The following is a 27,969-nucleotide window of genomic DNA, read 5'->3' as shown; positions in this document are numbered from 1 at the left end:
GATATTCTACCTCCTCTATCATTTATTACGTATTGTTATTCACGCAAATCTAGTAAAAAATGACCGCCGGTCATTGCACACGTGTCACATAGGTCGCAAATACTCATTTATCTTCCAGAATGTCAACAAAATCTGTTCGAAGTGACATCTTTATTGCTTTAAGATAGAAAAAGTCAGTATTGAATTGTTTTGCTGCTTTTTTGATAAAAAGAGATTAAAAGAGAGCAACGGAGTTGAGCAGTTTTTTTCAAGTTCTTTCGGATTGCTCTTCAAAAATCATTAGAAAAATATATTTTATTGGATTGTTCAAATTATATTATTCGGCTGATATAACATCTTTGGTAGATGTATGAGTAAAATTTATTTTTACAAAAACATAATGAGTTATCTTTGCTTTACTATATGAATGTAAGGAAATACGATGTAGAGTATTTGATTAGGAAAAGTTGCAGATCATTTAATTTTGAATAAGTTTGCTCTCAGAACACTTTTATACTTTGTGACTTATATATATTCTGAATTTCACTAGGAAAGTGATTCTCAAAGTGGTCTATAATGCTACCCATCCACTAGGCCACCAGGCAACCGAGCAATTTATGACCAAATGACCAATAAATGTCCAGTTGTAAAAATTTTCGGTGTCTCAGGCGATCGAAACAAATTTCATTCATATTTCTTGAACATTAGAGAAAAAAGTATGTATATTTCGAACGTGAAATAAGATAAAATCGACTTTTGTTGCAAATTTTAGATCGTTTTCATTTTATTTAAACATTTATTTTTCATATAAAAATCATATTAAAGTTAATCACATAAAATTAATGTTGTGCATTTGCAACAGATGAATTTGGAATGAATTTTGTCTCAAATATATAGCTCAAAATATTGTTCAAACGTAGACCAATAGCCGTTATAACAAATTATTCGCGATTTACATTATATTAGAACCTAATTTTAACCTGAAATATGGCCTTTAATCTTGGAATATACGTCTACATTTACAATAATGCAAATACGAGAAAGGGTCGTGCAATGTGAATTTCATAAGTGAAATTATATTCCAAACCAATGACTCATATTTTTTGAGGTGCAATTAAAAACGGACAACTTTTAAAACAAATTCAATATTATATTTATTTAGAAAGAAAAAACACGAATTAAAAATCAATTTTTTATTCATATGAATAAAATGTGGAAAACTTTATGTGTGCATTTCCCGTATAATCAATTTTTTGTAGTATATAAAAAGTTTTTTAATAGATAACACATCGCATTGCCGTTCTTACTATATTCATTACAAATTTTTATTTATAATATATTAAGAAATTTGGTTAATTAATTAAAGGAAAAAAAGAAAAATATTTTTCTGATATCATTGAAATCAGCGCAAGAAATGGATTTTGCGATCTAAGGTATTAACGGTTAATTTATAGAATTTCGGGTTTTGGAAAAATCAGATTAAATTCATTTGGGGATTTTTGGTTCGAATATACCTGGATTCAGGATTTATCCATTAAATGAAATGTTAGCTTTTACAAAAAGGAATTACTGCATTATTGAAGGCATTATTGATATACATTTAATAATATAATTTAAATAATATTGTGAATATAAAAGTAACTACTTTATTTAGCGAATAATAATGTGTACCCATGAAAGTTACCGTATTATTCTATAAAGTATGTATTTAAATACTGTATAAATATTCAAAAAAATTACTGAATGGTGACACACCGTGTCGAAACGTACAAATAAATAGTTCGTTATTTATTGTTCTTAGAATAAATATTATTCATACTTATTTGTATGGTTACTTGTAATATCTGAACATATATTTGCAATAGTGCACTTTTCAAGTAATTTTAGATTAGTTTATTATTATTATTATTTTTATTCTTGAACTATTTCAAATGGTTTACTTAGATAAAGTATTATTCTTGACTGTATAATCAACCGAATAAAAGGAATGTTATCTGAAACGCATGGATTTATAATAATTTTCAAATATAAATAAATATTAAATATTATGCACAAATAAATATAGAATTTCACCTACATATTTTTACCTACGTGATTTTGAAAATATATTTTTGTATTTTACAAAAAAAGGTATCGTTTCGAGTCATTTTATGACTAGAGTCTCATAAAATTCGCAAAATATTCAGGTAAAATCTGGTTGCTCCGCTCTCCGCCAGAACTGCGGACATCATTTTAGTCGCCTGAACTATTAATTTTTATCATTTTACTACAGATCTTCATAAAAATTTTCAAGTCGAGTGCTAATGATTCTTTTGTACTGTTAATTTTTTTTATAATGCTTGTTGAAACATATAATAGGCGATGTCTTGCGAATTCGAAAATATTGCTCATGACATCATGTTTCATCTCTATTTTGTATCTGCCTCTTGCTCATTCTATAATAAATTTTCTGGTTGCTTCGATAATAAACTTCCTAATGGATGGGTACCTTAATGCTACCCATCCACTAGGCCACCAGGCAACCGAGCAATTTATGACCAAATGACCAATAAATGTCCAGTTGTAAAAATTTTCGGTGTCTCGGGCGATCGAACAAAATTTCATTCATATTTCTTGAACATTAGAGAAAAAAGTATGTATATTTAGAACGTGAAATGAGATAAAATCGACTTTTGTTGCAAATTTTAGATCGTTTTCATTTTATTTAAACATTTATTTTTTATATAAAAATCATATTAAAGTCAATCATATAAAATTAATGTTGTACATTTGCAACAGATGAATTTGTAATGAATTTTGCTACAAATATATAGCTCAAAATATTGTTCAAACGTAGACCAATAGCCGTTATAACAAATTATTCACGATTTACATTATATTAGAACCTAATTTTAACCTGACCTTTGTGTGGATTTCATAAGTGGAATTAAATTCCAAACCAATGACTCATATTTTTTGAGGTGCAATTAAAAACGGACAACTTTTAAAACAAATTCAATATTATATTTATTTTTGAAAGAAAAAACACGAATTAAAAATCAATTTTTTATTCATATGAATAAAATGTGTAAAACTTTATGTATGCATTTCCCCAGTATAATCAATTTTTTGTAGTATATAAAAAGTTTTTTAATAGATAACACATCGCATTGCCGTTCTTACTATATTCATTTTTAAGATTTTATTTATAATATATAAAGAAATTTGGTTAATTAATTAAAGAAAAAAAATTAATATTTTTCTTATATCATTGAAATCAGAGCAAGAAATGGATTTTACGATCTAAGGTGTTAACGGTTAATTTATAGAATTTCGGGTTTTGGAAAAATCAGATTAAATTCGTTTGGGGATTTTTGGTTCGAATATACCTGGATTCAGAATTAATCCATTAAATGAAATGTTAGCTTTAACAAAAAGCAATTACTGCATTATTGACATACATTTAATATAAGATTTAGATTTTTTGTTCGACGTTGAGACATATTTCTTGAATGTTAATATTTGCAGCCAATCGTTGAAATAAAAAAAAAAAAGAACTATTTTTTTATACGTTTCGACACGGCCCGTGTGTCATCATTCAGTAATTTTTTTAAAATATTTATACAGTATAACACCAGGAAAAATAATCACAAAAATTGGAACTAACATTATTGAAAAATAAAACATAATAAATTAAGTAAAAAAAATTATTATGTTTTATTTTTCAATAATGTTTGTTTCAATTTTTGGGATTGTTTTTCCTGGTGTTATACTGTATAAATATTTTAAAAAAATTACTGAATGGTGACACACTGTGTCGAAACGTACAAATAAATAGTTCATTATTTATAGTTCTTAGAATAAATATTATTCATGCTTATTTGTATGGTTACTTGTAATATCTGAATATATATTTTGCAATAGTGCACTTTTCAAGTAATTTTAGATTAGTTTATTATTATTATTATTTTTATTCTTGAACTATTTCAAATGGTTTACTTAGATAAAGTATTATTCTTGACTGTATAATTAACCGAATAAAAGCAAGGATGTTATCTGAAACGCATGGATTTATAATAATTTTCAAATATAAATAAATATTAAATATTATGCACAAATAAATATAAAATTTCACCTACATATTTTTACCTACGTGATTTTGAAAATATATTTTTGTATTTTACGAAAAAAGGTATCGTTTCTAGTCATTTTATGACTATGGTCTCATAAAATTGGCAAAATATTCAGGTAAAATCTGGTTGCTCCGCTCTCCGCCAGAACTGTGGACATCATTTTAGTCGCCTGAACTATTAATTTTTATCATTTTACTACGAGGCTTCATAAAAATCTTCAAGCCAAGTGCTAATGATTCTTTTGTACTGTTAATTTTTTTATAATGCTTGTTGAAACATATAATAGGCGATGTCTTGCGAATTCGAAAATATTGCTCATGACATCATGTTTCATCTCTATTTTGTATCTGCCTCTTGCTCATTCCATAATAAATCTTCTGGTTGCTTCGATAATAAACTTCCTAATGGATGGGTACCTTAAGTGAAATTATATTCCAAACCAATGACTCATATTTTTTGAGGTGCAATTAAAAACGGACAACTTTTAAAACAAATTCAATATTATATTTATTTAGAAAGAAAAAACACGAATTAAAAATCAATTTTTTATTCATATGAATAAAATGTGGAAAACTTTATGTGTGCATTTCCCGTATAATCAATTTTTTGTAGTATATAAAAAGTTTTTTAATAGATAACACATCGCATTGCCGTTCTTACTATATTCATTACAAATTTTTATTTATAATATATTAAGAAATTTGGTTAATTAATTAAAGGAAAAAAAGAAAAATATTTTTCTGATATCATTGAAATCAGCGCAAGAAATGGATTTTGCGATCTAAGGTATTAACGGTTAATTTATAGAATTTCGGGTTTTGGAAAAATCAGATTAAATTCATTTGGGGATTTTTGGTTCGAATATACCTGGATTCAGGATTTATCCATTAAATGAAATGTTAGCTTTTACAAAAAGGAATTACTGCATTATTGAAGGCATTATTGATATACATTTAATAATATAATTTAAATAATATTGTGAATATAAAAGTAACTACTTTATTTAGCGAATAATAATGTGTACCCATGAAAGTTACCGTATTATTCTATAAAGTATGTATTTAAATACTGTATAAATATTCAAAAAAAATTACTGAATGGTGACACACCGTGTCGAAACGTACAAATAAATAGTTCGTTATTTATTGTTCTTAGAATAAATATTGTTCATACTTATTTGTATGGTTACTTGTAATATCTGAACATATATTTTGCAATAGTGCACTTTTCAAGTAATTTTAGATTAGTTTATTATTATTATTATTTTTATTCTTGAACTATTTCAAATGGTTTACTTAGATAAAGTATTATTCTTGACTGTATAATCAACCGAATAAAAGGAATGTTATCTGAAACGCATGGATTTATAATAATTTTCAAATATAAATAAATATTAAATATTATGCACAAATAAATATAGAATTTCACCTACATATTTTTACCTACGTGATTTTGAAAATATATTTTTGTATTTTACAAAAAAAGGTATCGTTTCGAGTCATTTTATGACTAGAGTCTCATAAAATTCGCAAAATATTCAGGTAAAATCTGGTTGCTCCGCTCTCCGCCAGAACTGCGGACATCATTTTAGTCGCCTGAACTATTAATTTTTATCATTTTACTACAGATCTTCATAAAAATTTTCAAGTCGAGTGCTAATGATTCTTTTGTACTGTTAATTTTTTTATAATGCTTGTTGAAACATATAATAGGCGATGTCTTGCGAATTCGAAAATATTGCTCATGACATCATGTTTCATCTCTATTTTGTATCTGCCTCTTGCTCATTCTATAATAAATTTTCTGGTTGCTTCGATAATAAACTTCCTAATGGATGGGTACCTTAAGGATCCCCACAGGGGTCTAAACAACTTTCAATGCGTCAGCGAAAAAAAATTTGGACCCGTACAATAAAAATTTAGATCCACTGTTTACAACTATTTACTTAAATTATATGATCTATAATAAAAAAGTCATATACAACTAGAAAGTAAAAGAAAATATTGTACTTTTTTCTGAATGTAACATATGTAAGTATTGTATTTGTGATCACAGTATGGCTTAGCAATTCGTTGTCCTTTTTGAAACTGTTTTAATATTTTTAACTGCTAAAGTTAAAATTTTGAAAGATGGCAATAAAAGTAAGGCAATATTTAAAGTTATTAGCAATTTTATTTACCAAAAATAGAAGTAGGTGGGATATTATAAGCCGGGAGATGGAAGATTTCACATTGAAAATTTATCTACAAATATTGATAATTAAACATTCAGCTATCGATTACTTCTTTTTATCATTTTAAATTCTTCAATGTACATATTACTTTAACATGCATTTTTACATCAAATAGGCGTTCGGTTGCAAAGTGGGTTCAAGACAATAAGAAAGTTTGACCATTTGCACTAAATTATTATATAGTTTTAAATACTATAAATTTTGTACAATCGTCCAATCAAATGATATTTATATTAAAGAAACTTATAAGATTTTTTAAAAAATGTCACAAAATAATATGCAAATATAAGACTATAAACTATAAATTATATAAGAAACTAAATCTAGAATTATGTGCTAATCGACCAAATCATTTCTAAATGAATGAAGTATTTAAGATTTATATTGAAGAAACTTATGAAATTAAAAAAAAATGTGACAAAATAATATGCAAATATATTGCCAGTTCACGATTGTGCCTAATTAAAAAATAAACGATCTAATTAATAATTTTAAAATAGATTCATGATTATTGACGTGAATGTGAAAAATATATTGAGGAATGAAAAATCACAAAATATTATAAAACAATTAAAATCAACTTAGGGATCGTTCAAGTATTAAAGTAATTAGTAAAATTAAAGTAGTAAATTAAAAGTAAGCAAATTTCTTACCAAAAATAAGCAAAATAAGCAAATCAATAACCCCCCCGCCCCCTATAGTGCTTACGTAATACTTGTACGGCCCCTTAATACATAGTAAATCTAGTTTCAAAATTAAGTCTTGAACATGTTTTTGAGGTTATAATTAGCATTAAGTTATGTGAGAAAGTAACATTTCAATGTCCATACTTTTAATATTATTACAGTTACCATATACTATGATAAATAAAAATATTACATTTCTCTTGTCTATAAACACGGAAATAAATTAGTAAACTAATTGCACCTCACTTGTCTTCTAATCTATTCTTAAAGCAATTAATTTAAAAATAGCCCAACGCCCTTATTACAAGACAAACACAATACTTACCAATTTTCGGATTTCGTAGTAATAAATCAAGCCGTGAGGATCATTATTTCCATCTGTTGTGTCGTCCTACGAATCACGTATATGTGTCACATAGGATCAAGGAAGCATGTGTTGACCTAAGGACACTCTTTCATATCCGGAGCAGGAAAGGACACACAGGTCCAAATGTAACAAATCCCCTATGATTTGTCTTGGATGCAGTTTGAATTGCTTTTCGATTCGTAATTAATCTTAATATTGTTGAATATTGGGTAAATAGACGTGTGATTTATTATGAGGTTATTGTATAAAAGTGGATTTATGTGGGGCAATTAATTTTAATTAGTTTTAAAACTTTTTCCAAAGTTGCTTTATACATAAGCTCGTTACATATACATTTTTAGATCAGACATCTCCATGGTTTACGATTATTTTTTCTATATTTTTTATTCAGTGAAAGTCTACTATGTAAAATCAATTGAACTTCGTCACACGTAGTCATTGTCACATCTGTTACCAAAAATTTTGGAGCGATTTTGGAGTTCTATATGTGTGAATTTAAGTGTGATTTTTTTAAAACTAATAATAGTTTTGCTTCATAAAGTATGTAATTTCTGTTGCTTTTGTAATATTTATAATTAGACTATACAATTCATGAAAAAAATAATTAAACACGTTATTTTGACAATTTGGTAATAGCTTATTTTACACATGTTTATTCAGATCAGATTTTGTAAAATGTAATAAGTGAAGATATGTATTGTTAATTGGAAGTATAAAATATATATCTTATTAAAATTTGATATGTCAAAACTTTTTATTTTAACTCTGTTTTATTCAGCAATCAGAAATACATAAGAATTCCTATAAGCTAAATTGACAATATTTAAGAGCGATGTCTAAGAAGAACTCCAGTGAAATCTTCTTAGTTTAACAATTAAAAAGATAATGTTATATTGAAGCTAATCTAAGACTAAATCTAAAGGCCATTGACGTTTCAATCTTCTTACGCCAAATGGTTTGGTAATGTCGCCTATTGATGGGTTTGAATGTGATTCCAGTTTACGTTTGTATTTTTCCTTAAATTCTTGAACGTTAATTGCACCGTTTTCATGTTGAGGTCGCTGTGAATGGTTTCATTTGACACGTATCATGAGAATTAAGTATTGTACGTAAAATTTTTGACTGAGTTCTCTGCATTATAGCTATATTTGATTTGTAAGCACATCCCCAGAGCTCAATTCCGTAGGTCCAGATTGGTTTAATGATTGATTTATATTTATATTTTAACTGGTAGATAGTTTGGAAAAGAGGAAAAAATAGGCGGTTAATTGAATTTTAAGTTGCATCGTATAATATTGAAAAAAAAACGATTCCTATTAGTGTACTTTTGTAACAAATAGACAATTGTTATCTGTTTTTCTAGATCAGTTTCCGCATGTTATATACACGTCTAATCCTTTCAATATTTGTTTTATATCAGCGACAAATTAAATATGTGTGATATTAATATTTTCAAATAATATGTATATGAGAAAGATAAAAACTTCGATTATTTCTAATTTCAATTTTATCATCATAACTATAGTAAATAGGGCTCAAAACCTTTTTATCGCTCTCATAAAGATATATTATTTGAACAATGATCAAGTAATAGATACTTGATAATAATATCCAAACTATTCATGTGATAGTTTTATTTTTACATTTTTAATAATAAACTTTATGTTTTCAGAATCGGTGCAAGATTAGCCCAATATTCAGCTGCTGTTTCTGCATGGAGGCAGTGGGAATCTGGACTTGGAGCCTTGCGAAGCGCTCTTCTTGAAGACCGAGATGCTTTGGAAGGCCTTCATGGCGTCTTAGATGGTGATTCGATACATCAGGTAAGATTTTATTTAAAAAAATCAGAAACGTTTAATTTAAATAGAATCACTATGAATAATGTATAAACTGGAAAGTAGATCTATCTCCAGTAGTTCAGTCAATTAAGCTTAAATTAGGTAACAATCTCGGAATTCGAAATACTCAGTTGTAAGTCTGTAAATAATTGTATATTGACACTCTAAAGTTATCTCAAAACCTACATATGGTAGGGTGTCAATACCATATGTAGGTTTTGAGACATTTTTAGGGTGTCAATATACAAGTATTTACAGACTTACAGCTGGGTATCTCAATTCCGAGGTAAACTTACTATAATGACTGGTCTATATAAAGAAATCAGTAGTCAGGTGGATGCTTGGGACATCTCATCACATATCAATTCTTATTTTGTCTTAACTTCTAGACTTGCGAAACAGAAGAGTTAATTCATGATAATTAACCTTCAAAGTAAAAGTTAGTTTCTAACCGAAGTTCAGATCCCCTAATTGTGTTTCAAGTCCTTCTGATTTTTGTCTAAGGAAAGCGGCAGCAAAATCAACGTAAAAATACAAATGTGATGCCCGAATGATTTTGGGCCGACGCGATTTTTTCTTTCTACTGGATTCGATATTAACTGCTTTTCTATATTTTCATTCACGAGATTTTCCTCATAGTAAAAAACAGCCAAACGCGCAAATTCGCAAATATTTATTGATTGTTGGGAGTATAGGGGTTTTGTCTTCGCAAAAGAAAGCCGAAAGGTTTTAGGTTGCAATCTCGCAGATAATGGTGGTATTGACTAATTTAGCATAATTTCCAATTTTTTAATGCACATGCTTGTGCACCATACCAAAAAAATAATCAATAATGTGCATAAAATTCTCTCTCATCCGAACATTATTTCAAGGAGTTCAAGCAATCATGTTTAGTTCGGAAAACTCGCTAAATATGTGTTAATATGTTGCAATGTTTCGTTAAAAATTTACATTAAAATAAATAATATTTATAATTATTTTCACCTTAATTTTCCAAACAATTTTAAGAAGTTACAAATTTGTAACCGATATGAATTACATTAGTTAAAATTCAGAGTAGGTACCAGAGTTTTTCATTTCAAACAAGTTACTAACAAATCACCTACTATTAAAAGTGTGTAGGTTTCATCAGTGTGGCTTATTATTTAATTAAAAAGTAACGGTTCAATCAATATGATAATTTATTAGTCTATAAATATTTATCGGTTATTACGTAATATGTTATTATGTACTTTTGTATAATGAAAGTTCGTAATAAAGTATTCAACATCAAACTGTCTGTTCTAACAAAGAATTGATGAGAAAATAGTTGTTTTAATCGTAACTGCAGTTTTCATAATACTATTGTTATTGGACCATGTTATTACTTTTATACTGAAGATTTGATTAAAAATGCATTTATTATTGAAAATAAAAAGCAACTAGTAGCAGTCCTGTAGTGTAAGACAGAACTTAAAGCAAATTTTTATATATAAATATTACGTGAGCAAATCGACATTACGTGATTTTTTAGAAGCTGAATAATGTAAGTGCAAGTGAAGTTTTTTACTGTTAGGGCAATTATATCCTAACTATATTCAGTAACATTCTATATTAAATTTTGATTATATTAATGATATTGCATCTATTCATTTTTTCACCACAACTCTTCAATTCTGTCGAAATATTGAATATGATTTTCTAATTAGGGTAGGGCGGGACACAAAGGACCAATTTGACTTTGAATAATTATATTGCGAAAACCAAACTAATTATATCATATCAAGTAACATATATCAAACAAACAACTATCTGACCATATTCAGTACAACTCTCAGCTAATTCATAATTGTAGTATTTTTTGCTGTTCATCAAAAACCAAAAATTTAACGAAAGCAAAAACTTCTGTTGTGGATGACGTTCACATTCCGATAGCTACGTCACAAGAATCAAGTTGATGGCTGGATATACATTTGTTTCCCTGTACTTTTTAATATTGTTGTTAATAAGTTTTAACTTTACTTAGAGATATTGGTGGTAAACACTTTTACCCGATGACCTATAAGCTCTGCTCTACTCTTCTTGAAAAACTTGAAATATTGTGAATCTTATACTTATTGATTAAAAAAAATTAGACGAAAGAAGGCGAAAATTAGGCGAAGAAATTAGACGAGAATGACTTTATTGCATTTGCATCAATTTTTTAAAGTATGCTATAATAAAAAAAATTGGTCTTTAAACGTTAGATATAAAACTATTATGTATATGAGAAGTGTAAGTAATAGCAAAAAAAGGAATATTGACGGTTATAGTTTCTATGAAGAAATCGTCAAGAAAAGTCAACGTTTCACGAGACTTTGAATATTCAATCGAAATCATTTTCCTCTAACATTTTTCTATTTGGCTATTTAAATCACCTAAGGAATCTATCACCCGTCAACAATATTCGCATTTCCTCGATTCCTTTTAATACTATTTGAATGCTATCATAAAGATTTACGACTGGATCACATGCAATAATAAAGAACCAATCATCGACACTCATATTTCTCGATAGAAGAACGCGTCTATGTGGTCATAAATATCCTTTTTTGGCTTGTGAGGAATGAACCCCGCAAAAGCCGTAAATCAGGATTACGCTCAACCGGGAGAGCGCCTTCTGGCCGGGGTAGCACTTTAATAACGTCCTTAGAATTTTCACGAACATTCCACGTGCTCCTTATAAACGCTGGAAGATCATTTACACGGTTTTAGGTAAATGACGGTGATCATTGCTTGGAATTTTGAAAAATTGACATTTAAGTCGAATATATTTTCTTGTAAAAATGGCCTTTTCAAGCATTTCTGCAAGGTAGAGTGAAGCTTTAAAGGTCCGCGAGTAAAAAGGTTCACCATCATAATCTCACAAGAATAGCATAGAATTTAATGATACTGTTTTAAAGTAAAATGCAATAGACGTGTATCCAGGCATATCTTATGCTTAAATTCTTACGATGTCGTTATCAGGGATGAACAGCCGTGTATTAATATTTAGAACAAATGTATGTTTTTTAGTTGGAAGATTTTTTTGGTTTTGAGCTTTTTTATTTAGGTAATATTCATAAGTGTGCGGGCGTCCATTAATCACGTGATCGATTTTTTAAATATTTTTGGACCCTCCCTCTCTCTCCCTAGGTGATACGTGGTGATATTCAAAATCACCCCCCTCCTCCACCAAACATCACATGTATTTTAGTTACGAGAAAAAATTAAAATATAAAATTTTTGATTTTTTTTGAAAATATTTGGATTTATTTGGAAAAAAATATAGATAAAAAATAAAACAAGTAATATCTTACTATACCCCTTCCTCCCCCACATGATATTTTGTGATTTTTTGTCAAAACAATACCCCTTCCTCCCCCTAAAAACCTCACATGATTAATGGACGTCTCCTAAATGTTATTTAATTGTTTCATAAGTTGTATTTTTATTTTTAAGTTTAGATTCTACAGTTTTTTATGACCTCTTTAAGCTCACATGTGGGTAGGGTATAAAGGCCTAACTAGGTTATAGTTATTCCAAGCTTGCTTGGGTGAATATTTCTGACAAAATACCATATCAAGGTTAAATATTTCGCATTGGTTGAATAATGTAGCTATCATTTTGTAAAAACTTTTTAAAAATAAAATAAAAATATTGGATCGGTTTGTCCCCTGGCTGCCCTTTGTGACCCAGCCTATGTAGTAAAAATGGACATGTAGCAAATTTTAGAGAAATAGTAAAAAATCATATTACTGTAATTAGGAATTAAATAAGTATCATAGTTATAGTTGTTTGTTGAACTCGTGTTATCAGTTGTGATGTAGTTCATTTGGTTTAGTCAGTATTGACTGAAAGTCAAAGTGGACCTTTGTGCCCCGTCTTAGCCTGTTATTAAATGCCTTTTAATAGCGTTAAAAATTAAATTAAAATATAAAGATCAGATTGTAAGAATAATCATTGGATTGCTTTCTAATAGCGTTCATAAAAATAATAAACCCACAACAACAGCACCTACTTTTGATTTCTGTTCGAAACAATTGAAGTGGATTTTCTGGTCAAACGGTTGAAATTTTTTTTTAATAACTCTAACAGACTTTTTTCCCCCAAACTGCATTTTGTGTCCCAAATACCTAGGCAATAAAAATATCATTTACAGATAAACGAAAAACAGCATAAATATTAAAGCAGTAAGAACCGAACATGCAGTAAATCAGTCCTCAAAATAAAGACATATGGCTCTGTTGTAGGACATGAAAATGTTTTATAAAATTTATGAGTATAAATAAATAAGATGAGATTAAATGTAGATGGTAAAACATTAGAAATATTGGAATATCCTACATTTACTTCTTGGAAAATACTTTTGTCTTAAGGGTTTCTTGCAATGAAATCGAATCCTTATAATTTTGCAACTCTCCCTTCTGATTGTCAAACACTCTTTTATGATTCAAGAACTCAAATATATTACTTATAATGATAAGGCAAAAGAAAATATATCGCATAGATGATTTGTAATGATTGTATAGTCATATTCACATTTTTGTGTATTTTCGTGAAAGGGAACTGAAAACAAATTTATTTTTGTTTGTGGTGAAATTTTTTATAATGCAAGAAAACATAGTTTAAATTGAACAAGTAGTTTTTTTTCTTTTGTTATTACATATTACTTTTTATTAAGTAAATATATTTATTTATGTAAGAGCATATAGAAAACTGCGAGCAGCTAAATATTAAAAAAATAATAATTTAAGAAATATTTTATACAAATTACGAACTGAAAAACACAAGTCGATTTTCTGTTATAAGCTTTGATGAGTTAGATTTATTTTGAACTTTTGCCAAACAGATGTGCCAAAGAAGACAATCGAAAGTTTAAATACGATTATTCGATTATTTGTTGTTTTATATTTAGATGTAGTATAGTTTGATGAAATAACTCTTTAAAACAAATATTATATAACATTTTATGCGCGTGAATTAAAAAATAGAATATCGACAATTATATGTACTATATATACGAATAACAATACACATATAGAAATAAATATACAGTATTTGCAGTATAACTGAAGATATTGATACGTTTTTATGTTGTTAAACAAAAACTATTTACCTATTTAAAGAGTACCAATATTTATGCATAGGAAAAACGTACGAAATTAAAATATGGATAGAAGCTATCGTTTATATATAATATTAATTTTATTTGTTGCACCAAATCAGTATCATAAATTATAATCATTATTGTATTATTGTAATCTCTGAAGGCGAATATAATGAAAAAATAGGCAGTAGATTGGGTTTCATCAAATCTCAGATAATTCATGCTAAATTTATAATGATCGAGCGTTGGCGCACAATTGTTCTGTCCTAAGTGATGATTGTAAGCGACATTTAGATAAATCTGACAACAGTGCAACCTTGAATAACCTTGAATAGGGGGCCGACTATGATCTTTTTTCAAGCATTTTTATCTTTCCTACCTCTTGGTGAAGTGTGGTGATATTTATAATTACTCTCCATCCCCACCAAACATCTCATATAGTTTTAGCAAATGAAAACGTATCTTTTTTGTAAAATTTTGGAATATTTTCGAAATTTTTGGAAAAATATTTTAAATTTAGGTAAAAAATAAATACACGTGTTATCTTGCTACAAAACTCCTACCGCTTGTTATATTTTTTTTACACTTCTCTTCTTTTATAGCATCAAATGATTAAAGGCTGACCCCTAAAGACACGATGGTCTTCGATATGTATAGAGGGTCAAAGTGATGCTCATATTTAGGGGACAATTCTCGGATAAAATAGAAATATTATGTTATGGGTCTATAATGGTAAGAGTTGGTAGTCATGAACTGTCAAAAAGTTATATAATTGCTATGCGAACAGGCGGTTTTCCACATAAAACCTAACCTCCAAAATGCACAACCGTCAGAATATTAACTTTGGTTACATTTCACGTATGTGTCATCAAAATTACATCAGATAATTGCACTTATGAAAAACTTGTTATTTGACATTTGTACCTGGTGGAGGTTGTACCTGGCCTAATCGCACATCAAACATTTAGCTTTTTGACAGCTCGTATCTACCAACTCATAAGATTATAGACCCGTAACAAAAATTTCTGTTTTATCAGAGAATTGCTCCTTTAAAGTGACTATGAAAACTAATTTCAGCCAAATGTTTCGTCGTAAAAAATCTAACAGCCATCGTGTCCTTAGGGGTCATTCATTGTCTATTTCACAAACTCTATTTTTTAAGTAAATTAACATATTTATTTATGATAAATTTCATGCGTCTAACTATATATATTACTATGTCGACTTGCATTACTTCACGATCTTACTTTATATTTATCCATACGCACGCAGTATTTATGTGACCCACATAGACTTGGCAACATATTTCTGATTAATGATCTCAAATGGGTAATTGATTTTAGCAATGCCTGGTCTTGGATTATATAGGCCATAAAAATTAAAAAAAAAAAAAAAAACTTAAATCCAGAACGACTTGATTACCAGTTGCTTTTTTCGGCGTAGCTCAAACTATATTCCATTTCTATCTATTATAATTACCTTTTATTAAAAGAATATTTCATTTTACGTATCAAAATTTATTAAATGATATAATGACATGATATAAATAATATAATTTTCACGAAGGTCTACAGACTCTGTATCTCTGTAAATATTCTCTTCCGTCCGATGTCCGATTGAGTCTTCGGTAGCAAGGCATGTTCCCGTGGGCGTTGATCAGCATGTAATCGTCACAATCCGTCACTTGGTCACCGTTACAATCCTGTAATAACGGAATCGTATTGATTGATTGAAAAACCAGTATTGAGATAAAACTCTATAAAAATATCTAGTTACTTCTAGTTGCTTCAGAATTGGTCTTTGATTTGATTGAAAGCAAAACCAGATTTTTTTTATATTATCAACGCATAGAAATACATTAGGATGAATTCTATGAAAGTATTCACAAAAGAATAATGAAAAAAGTGTTTTCATGTGATTAAACAGATATTCGAGTTTTTAATAATTACATCAAGGCTGGCTTAAAAAATTAACCAATCCTTAAAGATAAATACGTTAAACACGATTTAAAAATATTTAAATCAAAGTATTATAATATAATTTAGGAAATATACTAAATTAAAAAATAACTTGTTAGTATTACTAAAAATTTCGTAAACATTTCAATTATTTAAAAAAATATTTTTAATTAAAAACCTAACTTTATTTCTATATTAACAGCTGTTAATGTAGAAATACAGTTTATTGTCATCCGGGTAGCTTGTATCGATATTTTTTTTATTTTTATTATCTCTTACTCACAACTGTCCAGTAAAGGACATTCAATAAATTTGATGAATTTACAATAGTCGGCCGAAAAGGGACATTGTATACTACAAGGGCATGTTGGAAAAAACAACTCAGTAGTTGTTTTTCCATTCGATATAAAATTCACAATATTTTATTGATAATTATATAATTTTAACTATTTACTTATTAAATAATTTCTTATAAATAATGATTAAGTTATTTCTATTGTATTAATTTAACTCAATTTATTAATTCAGAATAAACTGATTAGGTACTGTACCTATATGCTATCGAATTTCTTAAAATATTCTAAAGTCTTGAAATAAGATTTTATTAAAATGCAATAATTAAAATAACTGTCATTTGTTTTCTCTATTTTACGTAACTTGCTCAAACTTATTAATATAAAATCGATTGATGATTATTTATACTAATAGATCCATTTTCTTTGTATGTGGCTTTGGATCCTAGTATTATTTGGAATTAGATAATTTACTTAATTGATTGTTTTAATAAAATGAAAGATTGCGTTTGGCACATATAGTTACATATATTTATCAACATTCTGTTCATTCATAAATCGTATTATTATAATATAATGATGAATAATTTGATATATTTCAATATTATTGCTGGATATCAAAAGTTTGAAATTTACTGGCATCACAATGCCTTTCTTCTGCAGCCTTTTGTACATTATTTGCTTTTCATAGATTTTACAATCCCAAAAAAGTTGATCTATTGTTTCAGATTTCTTACCTCACTGGCATGTAGTATTTTGCACATTCCGATCTTTCAGAAAATGGTCTTACTGAATGTGCATCCAAATATTATTTTCGTTATAGTTGACAAAAGTATGAAATTTATTGGCAACACAATGCCTTTCTTCTGCAGCCCTTTTGTACATTATTTGCCTTTATCTCTCATAGATTTTGTATTCCCAAAAAATATAATCTATGGTTTCTGATTCTTTACCTCACTGATATATAGTGTTTTGCATATTCCATTCCTCCAGAAGTATGTGGTACTTAATGTGCGTCCAAATATTTTAACGTCTGTTATACTTTTAAACCCAAGTTGTTTATACTAGGTTTGCTTTTGTTACTACATATGATATTCTTTACTTCACTCTTTACTTACTTAAGACTTAAAAACTCTTTCTGCCAAATATAGTCCAGTCATTTAAACTTAAATTAAATAAGAATCTCGGAATTCAAGACACCCAGATGTAAGTTTGTAAATACTTGTATTTTGCACCCCTAAAAGTTGTCTCAAAACCTACATATGGTAGGCTGTATGCAACATATGTAGGTTTTGAGACAACTTTTAGGGTGCAAAATACAAGTATTTACAGACTTACAGCTGGGTATCTCGAATTCCGAGATGAACTTACTATAATGACTGGACTATATAATAGATTTACTATGAGATTAAATAAGTCTGAATAATAGTATTTTTATGAATCTATTATTAAATTTTCACATTGAACACAATAGAAAGAAGAATTTGAGAGAAAATGTCATATGGAGTGCTAGCAAAATATATAACGAATTACCAAACGATATTAAGATGACCAATGATGACGATAAATTTAAAAGAAAAATAAAGAAAAACTATCAGGAAATTGAAGACAAAGAAGACTGAAGAGTTTATATAAAAAGATTTTAAATGAAATATTTTCTTATTCAGATTCCAGGATAGAGCTAATTATATATAATATATATTTTAACAACAATAATGAGGCCGTATGCATTTTAATCAATACTTTATAACAAAATCATCTTTACCTGGCCATGAATTTCCATATACGTTATGACAACATATTCCGCGCATCTGTAATCGCCAGCGCAGTCCGTAAAGTCCGGTTCGCCGCCAGTGGTGCGCAACCCTGGCCTTGGCGTTTCAGGTGTAGGCCGTCCTGCATCTTTCCACTGGCCATATGACAATCGAAAGGGCCCACAGCGTCCATCAGATGAACACTCGTACGGTGACGCTAGATTGCACCCAGAAGCTGCATGGCATAAACATCGTAGGCAATCGCGGGATAGATTTGTCAGAAAAGGACGAGCTGAAATAAATATATTTTTTTTATTCATCGTCAACCAATCAGAGCTTCTTAAAATATTGTTACAAATAATAAAACATAAAATGAACAAAAGTAGAAACTGTTCCAGAATACAATTTGCTACTGAACTAGATTTTGAATCAGATTAAATGTCTATAATATAGACAAGATAGAGACTCTATATCTTGTTGTTGAACATTCTTAAATGAGGCATTCTCGAACATTGGCTTTAATGACAATCAAAATTAATGTGATGATTGATACTGCTCTTCTTAATGACGCCCATTATGAAAGATATTTTGTGTTGGTCGATGATTTCATTACTAACGAATCATAAAACATCCGTAATCACTATCTATAATTAAGATTCCATACATGCGATGAGACTACCTTATGTCATATGTCCTAATGTAGTTGATTTTGAGCAACTTACTATTGTAACAAGCTCTAGTTATGGTAACCAATGAACCTCAACGTAAACTATCATACAATTTAAATATTTTCTGATTTCAATCAAAATGAGTTCTGATTTTTTATCAATTTTAGATCAAGATGCAACCAACTCAACTCAAAATGCAAAAAGCAATGATAAATTAACACTGGCTTTGATTTCATTTTTTTGAAACCTCTTGAACTTATGAACTAATCATCGAATTGTCATGAAGTTTTGACAGATTTTAATTAAAGTTGGTCTTCTTACAAATCATATGGATGATTACATAGCAATGCTATCTATGTGTCATCCTATGCACTTATTGAGTGTTGTAATATATTCATATTGCTAGACGTTTCTGGTCATAGTAGACAATTTGATGGGGTATCATGATATTTGCTCTGACGCAAATTTTGCCTTATTTCGTAATTACCTTTATGGTTTTATTTGAAGAATAAAATGAGCTTTCATAATGCTGAAATAAATATACTTCGTTTTCTCTGTATTTATTGTTAGTTTGTTTTTCCGTTAGTCACGTTGTGTAGGTTTTTAAATCACCGTTTATTTTTTGTTCGAGATTTTTTCGGTTTTTATCTGCGTATATTATCATTGTATCGTCTTCGTACACTATGTATCTACCTATTATGTTCTTTTCTTTTAAGTTGTTAATATAAATTAGATATAATAGTGGTCCTAGAACAGTTCCTTGTGGCACTCCGCATTTAACCATTTCCTTATAACTCGCACAATTAAAATAAATGAAAACTGCTTTGAAATTAGTGATTAACAAAAATTAAACGATTGTTTGTTTTCGGCTCTTATACTTAAATGAAGATTTAACCCGTAATGATACCTCTGAACGATTTTTATTCTATTTTTCTCTCAGTTACTCATTCAAAATGTTTAATCTGCTGGATTTATTAATTTTTAAATAAAAACATTTGTTATTGAAATAAATAGTGAAATTCTTTCTTTCTTGTCATTTCTAAATTACACCATAATAAACCTTTCCCCTTGGACAGATACATACCAAGAGTGCCTCCAATTCGGCCATTTATGTCAAAATTAATTTACCATCACATGTCTCATGTAAACATCATAATTAGCAACATCTAAAAGAAGTTCTAAATATAAATAGAAAGAAAAAGTGTAAGACGTTATGGTTTTTGAGGTGTGAAGAAAGAATGAATTCGATGTATCTATAAATAAACCACAAAAATGTTGCTGTAACACTATTTTCACCAACAGTATTTGTGCCAATAATAAACTTGAAATTTATTGTGTAAAGACAGAAGGATTTATAAAGGAAAAATCGAAGGTTGATGATGTTAAGTTTTCAAAATAATAGAGTAGAATTTAATATTATTTGAAGTTGAAAAAGAATAAAATGTAGTTTGTATGAATGAATGATGGAATTTGCAAGTGTTTTTAGGAGAAAATGGATCAAGCAATTGAATCGTATAAAAATGTTTCGAATTGTGATAGACATAACACAACTATTTAATGATTTTTATAAACAAATTTAAAAGTATCCTCAGAATTGCAACCGTCTTTCATTTTTTGTACAGTATTGATAAGCATTTGTTTTAATATTGAGATTTGTATACTTGTACTTGGAGCGACATATTTCAAGTTTTTTTCTTTCCGAATAGATTTTGTCACTATGTGCATGTGTATAATATTCCTATCTCACATAAATATATTAAATTTGAATAAGTGTCACCTACAATTTTACCTTCGCCATCATGACCATGACCATGATTGACCATGCCATTCACCACCAGTTATATTTTGGCTAACTCAATTGTTAAAGTTCTAAGAAGGTATTTTCGTTAATAAATCAAAATAAGATAGCAATAGATGTTTTTGAAATGTTTAAACCTCATTTTGTATTTTGGAAGTTTTTTGGCGAGTATGATTATTCATGAATTTGAAGCACTTATTTCGATTTAAATTGCTTTAATCTGATTTCGTATCCCATATAAATCGTGCTAATGATCATAATATTTTGATTCACGATTTAACAAAACCGATTCGACCCAAGTATCGCATTTGAATTGCAAAATTGTCAATAACGTTTGGCTTTCTATGCACGCATATAGTTATTCAGTTTATATTGCAAACACATGCTTCGCGAATATTTAGAATATAATTTATTTTGCGACTAAAATATCTCCTGCAACGAGACTCACATAAAGAAAAGTTGAAAGTTCATAACTCTTGAGTTTGTTGACTCTATTTTCTGTACTTGTTTTTATATATAATTTAGTTTATTAAGTTTACTATTAATATATTAATAGTAATAATAATATATTTTTCCGAATCCTTTTGGACGAATTTTGTAAAAAGTGTGTGGGTGCATGCATGTGTATATGTAGATAAGTAATTTTTTTACCTGTTGTCGACGTTTTCCCTCAACCTTAATATTAGAATTTTAAAATAGTTAATTTAGTGGTTTAATATAATATATGCCACTTCTTTTATAATAAAATTGAATATTTTATTTGTTCATTTATATAGAATGCCGTTTCTTCATACATTGATTTTCAATTTTATCACATAATTATTTATTTGTACTATACTTTATGTCGCTTATTCTATTAGTTATATTATTAAACATTTGAATTCTTTTATTTGTTTAGAATTACTTTTCTTTATTTAACGATTTTCAAATTTATCCCGTAATTACTTATTTTTGCTTCAAATATTTTAGAACTCTTTAGATTTTATTTTCTTAAGTATTTGTATATTATGTTATTTTTTCAAATATTTTGTGAATTTCAATTTGTTTCAAAAATATTGAGGTTCAAAGAAAACGGAAAAGTCTAAAAATGTAGAAATTAAAAAAAAATTAATATGTTGCTTTAAACTTAAAAAAAATATTAATAACTTGCTTTAAGTTAAAGCAATGTATCATCAACTTTGCAACTACTTCATCTTTTAACCTTTCTTATGGACTTTCTAAAAGACTTTCTTAAAGCCTATAACCAATTACAAATTCGGTTCTATATTCGCATGGTCATCTTCAACTCCAATATAAAATACTTTGTATCGTCGTGACTTTTTAATATGATAATTTTTGGTGAAGTGTTGCTACAATATACAATTATCTCTTATTTTTTTACCTATTGCGGTTATTATTTCAAGAGACCAGGGTTTTGGACAACCTGGTGTCAAGCAGTATTGATTTATGTATATATCCATTTGCACTTGAAATATAAATCATAATGTTTCCAGTCTAAATAGCCTTTTCTGGAATTGCTCCAATAAAATTTATAATCAATATCAGAAAGGGCAACTATTGGTTATCTTTTAATTAAGGTGACCATACGTCCTTGTCAATCCCGGATCTTGGTCTTTCATAAAACTATATTTGTCCCGAATTTAAGTTTTTTTCCTGAATTGTCCTATGTTCTCGAAAAGTGTAGAATTAAATTTAATTTTTGCAATTACTTGATACATAATAAAATTACATAATCAATCATCATATTTTAGTTATTTAGCATGAAGCTCAAGCTCAAGCTACAAGTTGCTGTCCCGGTTTTGACATAAAAAATGTTCATCTTACTTTTGATATGTGTTATATCAAATAGATAGAATAATCATTTGGTTGACTTTTAAGAAGTCATATATTGAGGAGTATGATTGAAGCTGTTAACTTGCAAACCTGTTAGATCTGGTTCAAAGAAAAACTCTTGGAAACAGTGGAAAACGTGTTATCATCTTTGTTCGGACGTATTTTTGTTTTATTATATAGGCCATGAAGGTGACAACCTTCATGGTATTGAGCTTTCACACGGAATGGTTGCTACCCCTGGTGGAGGGGGTGTTTTGATAGAAATAATTGTTCACTTCTAAAAGAAAAGTCCGCGAAGCAACATGCTTAGTAAATAACCATTAAATATTTCTTCTTTCATTATAACTTAGTAACAAATCAGTGATTGTAATTTGAACTGCAACAAATACACAATATACAAACAAATCAGTGTTTAATACAGTCCACAGCTACAAGGGTTAAATTATAACCCAACAACCTGAGTTAATCGAAGGAGGAGTTTTAATAAATTCTATAAGTACGTAACATAATTACAATCTTATCATCCGACAACTTATAAATCCGACAAAACCAGCATTTGCAAAAAAGGATTGCTATTTTCACAACTCCACTATTTGATTGGTGTTGGTGATCCATTCTTGTATGTTGTCAAAGGCACATTAGACCAAATTCCATTTCCATTCCCAGCTCTGTGTTTAATCCACCTCCGTGTTTAATTCATCGTCAGTACTGCCATCGTCGTCTTTTAAATCGCTGTTTATTTTCTTTTTAACAACCTACGTTCGTATAGAATCTTTTAGATCGGCTCGCTGACTTCTGCTGATGGTGGGGATCTGCCGGTTATATTAGTACATTTCATGTGCAAGTTATTTTCAAGCATTACGACATTCAGTTGATTTGATGATGGTGTGAGATATAGAGACAGTGGTGTATAGTTTATGCTTGTCATTTGTTAATTTGTTAGTTAAAGTGGTTGAAAGGTTGATGAAAATTAGTGAATTTGTTGAGGTAAGAGTTAGGTAAAGATGCAAGTGTGAGTGCAATGGATGATTGCCAATATTAAGCAGAATCAGAGTTTATGTAGATCAGTCGTATTGGTGCAATGTTATTATTTTATACGACTTGGCAATAATATTGCTTATGAGAAATTTGTTGTATCTAAACTTCTGAAATACCAAAACGAGTTTTTCATAATTTATATTTGCACAAATTTTTTAGTCAAATTCGTAAGTGGATCGGTCCTATCGGTGCTCTGTTATTTATTTATAAATTGCTTAGGAGAGATATGTTGCATCTAAACTTCTGAAAGACCAAAATGAGTTTTTTTAATGATTTGATCATATTTGGATTTTAGTGGATTGGTCCTATCGGTGCTCTGTTATTATTTTATACGATTTTGAAATAAATTGCTCAGGAGAGATATGTTGCATCTAAACTTCTGAAAGACCACAACGAGATTTTTTAATGATTTATTTTTGCACAATTTTAGTCAAATTTGTAAGTGGATTGGTAGTATGGGTGTTATTATTATTATACGACTTTGCAAGAAATTGCTAAGGAAAGATATGTTGCATCTGAACTTTTGAAAGACCAAAACGAGATTTTTTAATGATTTATTTTTGCACAATTTTAGTCAAATTTGTAAGTGGATTCGTTGTATTAGTGTTATTATTTTCTACGACTTTGCAATAAATTGCTAAGGAGAAATATGATGTATCTAAACTTTTGAAAGACCATAACAAGTTTCGTTTAATTATTTATTTTTGCGCATTTTTAAGTCGAATCCGTAAATGGATCGGTCGTATGGGTGCTTTGTTATTATTTTATACGACTTTGTAAAAGAAAAATGCTTCGGAGAGATATGTTGTATCCTTTCTGAAAGACCATAACGAGATTATATAATTATTTATTCTTTCGAGTATTTTAATTGAATTGAATTTTAAGAGTCTTTTCAATTATTTATTTTTGCATAATTTTTTTAGTCAAATTTGTAAGGGCTGTATGGGTGCTATGTTATTATTTTAATCCACTTTTTGCAATAATATTGCTTAGAAGAGATGTATTTTATATTTCTTTTTGCACAATTAATATGACTTAAATTCTGATATTGTCATATCTTTTTTGGAACGTTTAGAAACTTTAGATTATATCGAGAAATCTTATGCGGAATTTTATTGTTTTTTTGTCATCTGAAGCATTTTAGAAATTTGACACGATTCTGATTGATGTTTTTATTTTTTGTATGTTACCAGATTTCGTTTCATATATGGAAGAATACTTCAACATTTTTATTAAATATACGTTAGCTCGTAAAGTAAAAAATTCTCTATTTTATGCAGTGCCTCTATGTTTGTCAGTGGTTATTTATTTAGTCTTTATATCTATAATTCTGATCTTATAAACACTTTCACGAAAGATTGAGAAATTTTAGAATTTTTTGAGGAATTTCATGCGTAATTTTGTTGTTTTTTCCTGTCTGAAGTGTTGTAGAAGCTTGTTACACTTCTATTCAAAATCTTTACTTTTGTTGTTTTGATTTCATACATGAAAAAATGCCTTTAACTTTTATTAATTTTAAGGTGAATATAACTTAACTCGCATAATATAAGTTTTTCTGTTGATCTTTATTTTTGTGATTATTTAGATTTACAATAAAATATTTTTTCTTATAATAATGCATTTTGAACTTCTCAACACCTTCACAAAGTATTAGGAAATTTTATAATCGTTTGAGAAATCTAATCCGTATTAATCATCATTGATTATTAATTATCAAATAAATATTTATTCACCATTTTTAACACTTTTACAATAAAATATAATGAAGATCGGAATTTTATTTTGTATTTAATTATTCAGAATTATAGACCTACATATTTATGCCTATAATTCAGATTTTGTGAACAATTTCGCAAAGCATTAAGACAGAAATTTTAAAATCTATCAAAAAATTTCATGCAAAATTTTGTTTTTCTTTTCTATCTGAGATATGTTTTAGAGGTTTGATACGATCCTAGTCGCTGTTTTTACTATTTATATTTTAGTACTTTGTCTGACATGTATAGAAGGATACGTTTTTTAAAATTAAACTTTTAATATGCCTTAACTCGTAAAATATAAAATTCTGCCTTCTATACCTACTGTAGACGATATTTCCAGAAATATAGCTGGCGTTTAATTTTATCGTTTTAAATCATGTTCAAATTAATATTTCTTGAATTTAAACTAATGGATAAGTAGATAACCAAATTAATTAATATTGTAATAAATAACCTTATTAATATAAATAAGTAATAATTATTATTGCAATAAATAAATAAGCATTATATGGCTCCTTGCCAAGATGGTATGCGAGCTTTGATATTGACAGATGGTCTGCCTGTCTACCTATACCGGTTTCTCATGTTTTGCCAACAGTTTTTTTTATTTTTATGTTTTTTGTCAAAAGATCGGTAATGCACTCAAGTAACAGTGGTTTTCTTAATTACACAGTTTGTTTTTATAAACCAGAGCTTTCTATATTAGTCTGGAATCATGTTTTTACGTGGAAATTACATAAATATACTCATATTTACGTTGGTGTCTATGTAAAATTATTTTTAAATATGCATAATTGTATTTATTTATTGCTGATTATTTTGATTAAAATAACGAACAAGTTATTAAAGTCAATAAGTTTTAGTTTTTAGCAGCGAAATCAATCAATTTTATGCCAAAGTTTTTATTTATTGCCTATAGCTATATAATAAAATAATTTTAAATTCGAGAAATTAATTTCATTTCCGATTTGAGGAAATGGCCAGGTATATAAACTCAAAACTATCAATAATATAATTTATTCATATTCGATTAAAGCTAATGGAGAAAAGATAGTTATAAAGTTGATTTAAATAACTTTCCAGTAGTAAAATGCATTAGAAATTATCTCTAATGTTTTATTAACATGGTACGGATGATATTTAAAAGCTTTCGTTTTTTAGATTTAGACTTCTATTAGCTTAAGTAAATTAGAATATTTGGTATGTAAAAGGAATTAGATAATTTATATCTAAATGGACTTGTCAAGAATTCGAAAGTATTATCTTCATTTGGTCGACGGACTGCTATGAAAAAATGATAACCTAAGTTTGGGAACAAATGTAAAACAAATGAAATTATATATAAAATATGTGATTAAGAATAAATATGAAATTTCTCAATAAATTTCTTCGTTTTTCAATATACAAAAAATTGACAGTATGAGATACTTTACATGATTAAAATAAATATTTAATGTTTGGGATTTAACTATTTTGAAGGAATAACTATTACAGGAGAACTCAACAACAAATTAAAAACGTGAAATTTTGTTGAATTTTGTTGTTAGGCATGTATATTTGAAAAAATAATATATTAATCAATGATTGCTTGCTTGTCTTCAACCACAAAAAAAATGCAAATTGAGCTTTTCTATGATGTTCTTGATTATTGAAAACTCGAAAGCTACTGAGTTGGCTCCAACATGGCTCAAATGTTCATAGTTTTCTCGGTGTTTCAGATGTATATAAATTAGAAGTCTTGACTTTTATTTTTCCACTTTAAATTAACTGTGAACAAAGAAAAGTGGAAGGATTACAAATATAATTATAATCTTGTTTATAAATACAAGATGACGCGTCGAGGGCATTAAACAAGTAGTAACAGGTTCGCGAATTCATGACCAAGTCCTGATATTAAATTCCATACACTAGCCATCATCATTTATTTATACATTTTTTGTAATGTCAACTTATAAAATAAATATATGTAAAAATCAATTTTGATATAAATATTATTTTAGCTTAAGCACAATGTGGTACCATTTACTCTTTAAAGTCTTTTCAGTACATTTGCAAATCAAGTGCTCATTGAATAGAATTATTTACACTCTTTAATGCATTTCAACCAAAGATCATATATAGGGTAAAGTGGGGCACGAAGGTTCTATTTTAACTTTGAGCAACTATATTGTGAAAACCAAACCAACTATGTCACAAAAAATAACACGTATCAAACAAAAAACTATCTGACTATATTCAATAAAACTCTCAGGTTATTCATCATCGAAGAAATGTTTTTTTTGCTGGTTTTCAATAATTTGTCATCTGGTCCTTTTTTACCGCAAAGGTGGGGTAAAATGGGACGACTAGGTACAAAATATGAATTTCATAGTTACATCTTTTACAAAGACAACACTGTATATTGTCAACTTGATCTGTTATTACGTCAGAAATATTCATCTCCAAAGTTGGAATAACTCTTAATTTATTTAATCTTTTGTAAATTATATTTTTTGTAAAATTGATTTCTTTTTAATTTAATATACTTCTTTATTGTTTTCACCAT

The 27,969-nt window shown here is 28.2% G+C and overlaps 1 protein-coding gene across 1 annotated transcript in view; it reads right to left on the bottom strand.

The window, feature by feature from the left end:
- Positions 1 to 15,880: 15,880 nt before the first annotated feature.
- The window catches only part of LOC113386957, a 170,285-nt gene continuing 158,196 nt past the window's right edge, over positions 15,881 to 27,969 (bottom strand). Inside the window, exons 10-11 of the mRNA XM_026624718.1 lie at positions 18,339 to 18,666; positions 15,881 to 16,024 (exon numbers count right to left, since the gene is read on the bottom strand). Coding sequence (XP_026480503.1) covers positions 15,881 to 16,024; positions 18,339 to 18,666 — 472 coding nt within the window. The remainder of the gene's footprint in view (positions 16,025 to 18,338; positions 18,667 to 27,969) is intronic.

Source organism: Ctenocephalides felis, unplaced genomic scaffold (assembly GCF_003426905.1).
Source record: "Ctenocephalides felis isolate EL2017-DRISC unplaced genomic scaffold, ASM342690v1 CF-g0.4_SCAFFOLD_00845, whole genome shotgun sequence".
NCBI classification, from domain to species: domain Eukaryota; kingdom Metazoa; phylum Arthropoda; class Insecta; order Siphonaptera; family Pulicidae; genus Ctenocephalides; species Ctenocephalides felis.
The sequence above is the reverse complement of the archived record's forward strand: the minus strand, read 5'-3'. Positions and strand labels throughout refer to the sequence as shown.